Source organism: Scyliorhinus canicula, chromosome 17, assembly GCF_902713615.1.
Source record: "Scyliorhinus canicula chromosome 17, sScyCan1.1, whole genome shotgun sequence".
NCBI lineage: Eukaryota > Metazoa > Chordata > Chondrichthyes > Carcharhiniformes > Scyliorhinidae > Scyliorhinus > Scyliorhinus canicula.
This window is the reverse complement of record NC_052162.1, coordinates 113585605-113593650: the sequence shown is the minus strand read 5'-3', so window position 1 is coordinate 113593650 and position 8046 is coordinate 113585605. Positions and strand designations below refer to the sequence as shown.

The following is an 8046-nucleotide window of genomic DNA, read 5'->3' as shown; positions in this document are numbered from 1 at the left end:
TAACCCAGGGGCCTTTGTGACATAAACACCTCAGCCCACGTGTGGGTCGGGGACAGGAGACCCTTCAGGCGACCGCCGGGCCAGGCACATTGGAACCACCCAGGGGTTCGGTCCAAAAGCCTGGTCCCACTGTCTATGCTGCGTCTGCACGTTCTCCCCATGTCAAGCTGAGGGAGCAAAGGATGTCAATGTCTTTCAGAGAGAGAGAACTGGGCCAACTTTTCCAGAGTCTACACCCTCCCGAGATTCACTTCCTTTCCCTTCAGTTGCTGCAAGTGACCAATTGAAGGTGAGAATGAGAAAAGAAATGGAAAGGGGGAGAAAAGAAAGTGTTTTACTCCCAGATGTTGAAGACAGGAAGAGGTTTCACTCTGTGTGAAGCTCAATTTTCATTCACACAAAGCCCGCGCTTTGATTGGCTGGAGGACCAGAGTCCTTCCAGTCCTCCAAGTCTTTCCATTGGTCAATTCGTCAGCCGGAAGGTCAGGGGTGGGCGCTCCGCCGCAGTTGCGCAGCCCCGGGCCGGGGTCAAGGGAAGGTCACTGACTGGGTTGTTCCCCCGTCAGACCCGCAGCACCGACCTGCGGCACCGAGCAGTGAGTCCCGAGGCTCTCGGCAGCTTGACCAGGCCGCACGGAAAGAGCTGAAGCGGCTCCCTGTCGGAAGGGAAGCCGCGCCCCTCCCGCCAGACACCCGCAAATGTCAATATTTTTATTACTTTTGTTTTCACCATTTTTCAACCAATGAAAGCAGCAGAAAAACTGGCGGGAAATGGGCTCAGAGAACAAGAGATATTGCCGCAGAAATACAAGACATTGAGAATTCATTCAGAACAGGATCTCTGAGGGAGCAGAGCCTCCAGATCAAATGGCAACAATTCAACAACCAGTCAACATGTTGACATAGTGAGTGGGGAAAGAGGGGTCGATTCTAGACAAACAGGAGGGTAACAATGCAGCTCACACACCCCAAAGTATTAGAACCAAAGAACATAGAAAAGTACAGCACAGGAACAGGCCCTTCGGCCCTCCAAGCCTGTGCCGACCATGCTGCCCGTCTAAACTAAAATCTTCCACACTTCCGGGGTCCGTATCCGTCTATTCCCATCATATTCTGTATTTGTCAAGATGCCCCTTAAATATCACTACCGTCCCTGCTTCCCCCACCTCCTCTGGCAGCGAGTTCCAGGCACCCACTACCCTCTGTGTAAAAAAACTTGCCTTGTACATCTCCTCTAAACCTTGGGAAAAAGTCTCTGATTATCCACTCTGTCTATGCCCCTCATAATTTTGTAGACCTCTTTCAGTTCGCCCGTCAACCTCCGCTATTCCAGTGAGAACAAACTGAGTTTATTCAACCTCTCCTCAGAGCTAATGCCCTCTACGCCAGGCAATGTGCTGGTAAATCTCCTCTGCACCCTCACTAAAGCCTTCACATCCTTCTGGTAGTGTGGTGACCAGAATTGAAAACTATACTCCAAGTGTGGCCTAACTAAGGTTCCATGCAGCTGCAAAATGACTTGCCAATTTTTATACTCAATGCCTCGGCCAATGAAGGCAAGCATTCCGTATGCCTTCTTGACTTCCTTCTCCACCTGTGTTGGTAACTCCTGAATGACCCTCTTATGCACTGAACTGATCTATGCATCTTCCCTACTGTTGTTAGCACTATACTCTGTTTGCTTCACACAACATCTATGTATTTACATTGTGTATTTATTATACGTCCTCTGTTTTTTAATAAATAATCTCTCTGGACTGTCTGCAGAACAATACTTTTCACTGTACTTCGGTACATGTGACAATAAATATAAACCTAATCTATATTACATAATTTGTATTAAGTCCTTGTCGTCTATCGACTATTAATTTTTTTCAGGAGTTCTGGCAAGTTTTTTTTTAATGTTTTTATTCTCCATTTTCACATTTTCCTTCATAATTTACAGCCCACCCACAAACAGTGAACGGTAACAAATACAAAATCAATCCCCTTAACAATAACAACAATCCCATCCTCCCACCACCCCAAACAACGGCCCACCTGTCAATATATGCATCCAATAAAACAAACCCTCCCACGGTGGAAACAAAAAACAAAGGAGAAAAAGAAAAAGGAGTCCGGTCACCATAGAGTCCACTCCCCCACTTTCTCCTAATCTTGTTAAATGTTTCTTTAAATATTCTCCACTGATCTTCAGTTGTTTGACCCATTAACAGATCTCCCCAGTTTACCGTGGACAGTCTCCGTCTCATCCCGTTAAAGTCAGCCTTACCCAAGTCTAAAATTCTACTGTCTGGAACATGCTTTTCACTTTCAAACACTACACTGAATTCAATCATGTTGTGATGACTATTTGATCAATGTTTGTGCAGTTAGGCTACCAACTGAATTAGGGTTATTACTCATAATTAAATCTTTTTTCAAATAAATTTAGAGTAACCCAATACTTTTCTTTCCCCATTTAAGGGGAAATTTAGCATGGCCAATTGACCTACCCTGCACATCTATTTGGGTTGTGGGGGTGAGACCCACGCAGACATGGGGAGAATGTGCAAACTTCACACAGACAGTGACCTGGGGCGGGATCGAACTCGGATCCTCGGTGTCGTGAAGCAGCAGTGCTAACCACTGCACCACCGTGCTGGCTCTTATAACTAAATCTAATATTGCCTGTCCCCTTGTTACATCTGGAACATATTGCTGCAGGAAACTATCCCAGACACATTCCAGAAATTCACTCCCTTTCTGACAGGTGCTTGTCTGCCTCTCTCAATCTGTGTGTCAGTTATAATCCCCCATTAATACTACTCTGCCTTTGCTACACACTTGCTTAATTTCTGCCTTTATACAATTCTAGCACCTCAGAACTGCCACCAGGGGGCTCGATACTCAACACCCATTACAGTTTTAGATTGTTTTCTTCCTCCGTTCCACTCCTATGGTCTCCACTGGATGCTTTCCCCTCATTGTTTCCTCCCTCACCAGTGAGGTGATAGTATTTCTGATCAGTAAGGCTGATTCACCCCCTCTGCCAGAGCCTCTGTCCCTCCTGTTAACTTTATAACCGGGATATTTAGTTCCCAGTCCTGACCATCCTGCTGCCAAGTCTCTGTAATAGCGACAACATCATAATCTTCAACTTGCATTTACGACTGCAGCTCGTCTAGTTTATTCCTTACACTTCGTGCATTTGTCAATAGAACTCTTAATCGGGCTGTTCCCCCTGACCGCTCCCTCAGCACTGCTTGTTTGTTATTTGCTTGTTTGTTATTTGCTTGTTTGTTATTTGCTTGTTTGATATTTGCTTATTTGTTATTCACTTGTTTGTTATTTGCTTGTTTGTTATTTTTCACTTTTGCTTTAACCAGTATACTATTTGTAGTGTTGCCATTAGCTGTAGTTCCTGACGTTAGGTTCCTGACTACCTCCCTGTTTATCCTTTCCGTGTGGACACTGATCCCAGATCGGTTCAGGTGGAGACCGTCCCAACGGTACAGATCCCTCCTGTCCCAACACTGATGCCAGTGCCCCATGAAATGGAACCTCTCTTTCCCACACCACTCCTTTAGCCACGTGTTTACTTCCCTAATTTTCTCATCTCTATACCAAATTGCACATGGCTCAGGGAATAATCCAGGGATTATAACCCTTGGGACCTGTTTTTTAATTTTGTTCCTAGTTCCTGATTTTCCCAAACAGGTCCTCTTTCCGAGTCTTGCTAATGTTGTTTGTCCCTACGTGGACCCCAACAACTGGATCGTCCCCCTCCCTCTCCAATATCCTTTCAAGCCGGTTAGAGATGCCCCTCACCCTGGCACCGGGCAGGCAACATACCCTGTGGGACTCTCGGTCCTGCTTACAAAGGATGTTATCAGTTCCCCTAATTATAGAATCCCCGACAACTACCACTTCCTCCCCCCGCTTGAATAACCTCCTGTACCAGGGTGCAGTGGTCAGCTAGCTCATCCTTCCTACAGTCACTGCTCCGATACCCTGCCCCTCCGAGTCCGCTTCCTGGAGACTCGGCTGCGAATGCCCGAGATGAGGTTTTTATACTATCAGCTCCAATACTAAATCCCCGGGGTAAGGTTTTTATACGCACAGTTCCGGTACTCTGCCCTTCCGAGTCCGCTCCCTGGAGACTCGGACGTGAATCCCCAAGATAAGGTTTTGTTACTGTTTGCTCAGATACTCCGCACCTCTGAGTCCCGTGCCTGGAGACTAGGCCGTGAATCCCCGAGGATTACACTTACTGCTCCAATACTCCATCCCTCCCTGGTGGCTAGGTGTGGGGAATAGGTTTTGGAGACGAGGTATTGGGGAATGAGAGCGGAAAGAATGTTATACGGAAACTAGAATTGTTTGTTCTGAATTTCTATCCGATACTGAGTTGACTTTGTAAACTCCTTCTGCAGGATATTACAAGAGGAGGAATTACAGACAGAAATCTCAATCGTCACGTCTCGATCTGACAGAGCCACTTGATTCCTTGGGACCTGAGTATCGTCGGCCTTTGAATCCAGAAGAATTAATGTTTCCGGATCTGTCGGCATCAAAACATTTAACCATCAGTGTGACTGGAAAATCACCGAGACACACACACCCGAGTGAGAGTGTTCCAGAGCACTGACTGTGGAAAGAGCTTTAACCAGTTACATTGCCTGAAAAAACATCACACCATTCACAGCAGGGAGGGACCGTACACGTGTTCTGTGTGTGGACGAGGCTTCAACTGATTGTCCAACCTGGAGAGACACGAGGACACCCAAAACATGGAGAAACCATGGAAATGTGGAGACTGTGGGAAGGGATTGAGAGCCCCATCAGAGCTGGAGATTCATCGACGCATTCACACTGGGGAGAGGCCGTTCACCTGTGTGTGTGGGAAGGGATTCACTCAATTATCTCACCAGCAGTCACACCAGCGGGTTCACACTGCGGAGAGGCCGTTCAACTGCACTCAGTGTGGGAAGGGATTCAATCGGTTATATGCCCTGCGGATACACCAGCGAGTTCACACTGGGGAGAAGCCATTCACCTGCTCTCAGTGTGGGAAGGGATTCACTCAAATCTCCAGCCTGATGTCACACCAGCGAATTCACACTGGGGAGAAGCTGTTCATCTGCTTACAGTGTGGGAAGAGATTTAGACAGTTATCCAGTCTGAAGTCACATCAGCGAGGTCACACTGGAGAGTGGCCATTCACCTGCTCTCAGTGTGGGAAGGGATTCAGTCAGTTGTCCACCCTGCGGTACCATCAGCGAGTTCACACTGGGGAGAAACCATTCACTTGCTCTCAGTGTGGGAAAAGATTTGGACATTTATCCAGCCTGAAGAAACACCAGCGAGTTCACACTGGGGAGAGGCCGTTCACCTGCTCTCAGTGTGGGAAGGGATTCAGATATTCATCCAACCTGCAGAAACACCAGCGAGTTCACACTGAGGAGAAGCCATTCACCTGCTCTCAATGTGGGAAAGGATTCAATCAGTTAACCCACCTGCAGACACACCAGCGAGTTCACACTGGGGAGAGGCCGTTCACCTGTTCTTGGTGTGGGATGCGATTCACTCACTTATCTAGTCTGAAGATACACCAGCAAGTTCACACTGGGGAGAGGCCGTTCACCTGCTCTCAGTGTGAGAAAGGATTCACTCGGTTATCTAACCTGAAGACACACCAGCGAGTTCACACTGGGGAGAAGCCGTTCACCTGCTCTGTGTGTGAGAAAGGATTCACTCGGTTATCTAACCTTCAGTCACACCAGCGGGTTCACACTGGGGAGAGGCCATTCACCTGCTCTGTGTGTGAGAAAGGATTCACTCGGTTATCTAATCTGAAGACACATCAGCAAGTTCACACTGGCGAGAAGCCGTTCACCTGCTCTCAGTGTGGGAAGAGATTCATTCACTTATCTAGTCTGAAGACGCACCAGAGAGACCACACAGTGGAGAGGCCATTCACCTGCTCTGTGTGTGAGAAAGGATTCACTCGATTATCTGACCTGAAGACACACCAGCAAGTTCACACTGGGGAGAAGCCATTCACCTGCTCTCAGTGTGGGATGCGATTCACTCGCTTATCTAGTCTGAAGGCACACCAGCGAGATCACACTGGGGAGAGGCCATTCACCTGTTCTGTGTGTAAGAAAGGATTCACTCGCTTATCTATTCTGAAGAGACACCAGCGGGTTCATACTGGGGAGAAGCCATTCACCTGCTCTGAGTGTGGGAAGGGATTCAGTGATTCATCCAACCTGCAGACACACCAGCGAGTTCACACTGGGGAGAGGCCGTTCACCTGCTCTCAGTGTGGGAAGGGATTCACTCAGTCATCCAACCTGCAGAGTCACCAGCGAGTTCACACTGGGTAGAGGCCAGTCACCTCCTCTCAATGTGGGAAGGGAAAGCATGATTCATTGCATCTCCTGAGACGCCAATAAATTGACCAGTGAATACAGGGGTTGGATTCTGCTGTTATTGTTTCTGCTCTCAGTTACATCCAGCACTGCATTTTGTTCATTCTGTCAGTTGGTCAATGGGGAGGGTCAGAAGGTTACTTTCTGCTGGACTGGCCGGTCTCTCAGCTTTGCCTCCAGTGGGCTGATTCTCTTTGTCTTGTTGAGAATACCTGGTTTCAAATTTCATAAGGATCACAGAATAAAAGGATGTTTCGCAAGTGAGAAGATATTCAGTTTGCATTTCTGTTTGGATCCCCAAAATCCTGCCACATTGCCATGAAGATGGGCCGTGATGGTTACATGGGTTTCTTTGTTGAATTTATCTGGGTGTTGCTCACAGGAGAACGCCATCAGGGTATGGGGGGCAAGTTGTCCAAGGTGGAATGGGAAACTGATGGGAGACATAGAATAGCTAATATTTAAGGAATTATTACATATTTATCAGGGGCTCTCTCTCTCTATTGAGTTTTTTGTGGTATACAGAAGAAGGATCAGTGTGTACATACGTACACGGTTGTTCTTTCTCGTGCATTATACACAGTGGTGGTTGTGGTTTCCTGTTTTCCGTTCCTCACTGTTTAATTTTGTTCCGTCTGTTGTCCCCCCCCCCCCCCCCCCCTTTCTCTTTTCCTGCCCCCCTGCCCTTGTTTCTCAGCTTCTTTTGTTGGGCATGGCTGGGTTTCATGTCTCCCTGCCCCCCTCTCATTCCCCTATCCCCCCCCTTACTGTGTCATGACTGCCTTCTCCTGTTCTTTGTCTTCTCAGCTGTTGGCTACAAACAGGTCTTGGAACAACCAAGTGAACGGCTCCCACGTTTTGTGGAATCCTCTTCCGACCTCGGATGGCAAACTTTTGCTTGGCCCTTCCGAATTTTATTAACTATTACTGGGCAGCCAACATATCGATGGTTAGTGTTGAAGTCAGATTTAGAAAGAAGATTTTAGATAAAGGTACCCTGGCTTAGATGCCTGTATCAGTGGCAATTTGTAGGAATAGATAGTGTATAAACAATGCTTGTGATTTTATAACCTGAGAATTACTACTATCAGAAAGGACACAAAATAGGTGTTAGCTGAGCTAGCCACATTGCTGAACAATCATTAGCTGGGTTACTTGCAAACTGGTACAAATAACATCATTTAATGACAGACAGCAGAGTTAGTCAGGGAGGCAGGAATGATTGATATCAAGGAATTGAATGTGAAACATACATGGGGAGTTTTTAGGGAGGATTTTATCAGCACTGATAACAGCTCCACAGGACAAAGAGCAGAATGTATCCTCACCAGCTCACGGTCTCCAGGTGCAGGCAGGAGACATAACTTTAAGTTAGTTTTGAGTGACTTCTTCATGAAGTTAGGGGTTGGTAAGACACCAACCCACTTTACGTAATGTCAAATTTAATTGGATATATATCTAATGTATGTAATCTATAATCAGTATTGGACAAGGTCCGGCCGAAATGGGCTGTGCAGTTGTTTTGAAAAATATAAGAATGGATGTTTTCCTTTGTTCAGTGGAGAGATGGTCTGGGACTGTAACCATCTCCCCACCGGTGAAATAAAGTGTTTGATGTGAGAACCAGTAA

The 8046-nt window shown here is 46.9% G+C and overlaps 1 protein-coding gene across 1 annotated transcript; it reads left to right on the top strand.

Moving 5' to 3' along the window:
* The first annotated feature begins 4816 nt into the window (after positions 1–4816).
* On the top strand, positions 4817–8046 carry LOC119952164 (zinc finger protein 271-like). Its single transcript, XM_038775758.1, has one exon. The coding sequence runs from the start codon at positions 5082–5084 to the stop codon at positions 6369–6371; it is 1290 nt and encodes a 429-aa protein (XP_038631686.1). The 5' UTR covers positions 4817–5081; the 3' UTR covers positions 6372–8046.

Excerpts from the sequence above, each read along its gene's own strand:
- LOC119952164 (XM_038775758.1), top strand. The coding sequence starts at position 5,082 with ATGTCACACCAGCGAATTCACACTGGGGAGAAGCTGTTCATCTGCTTA.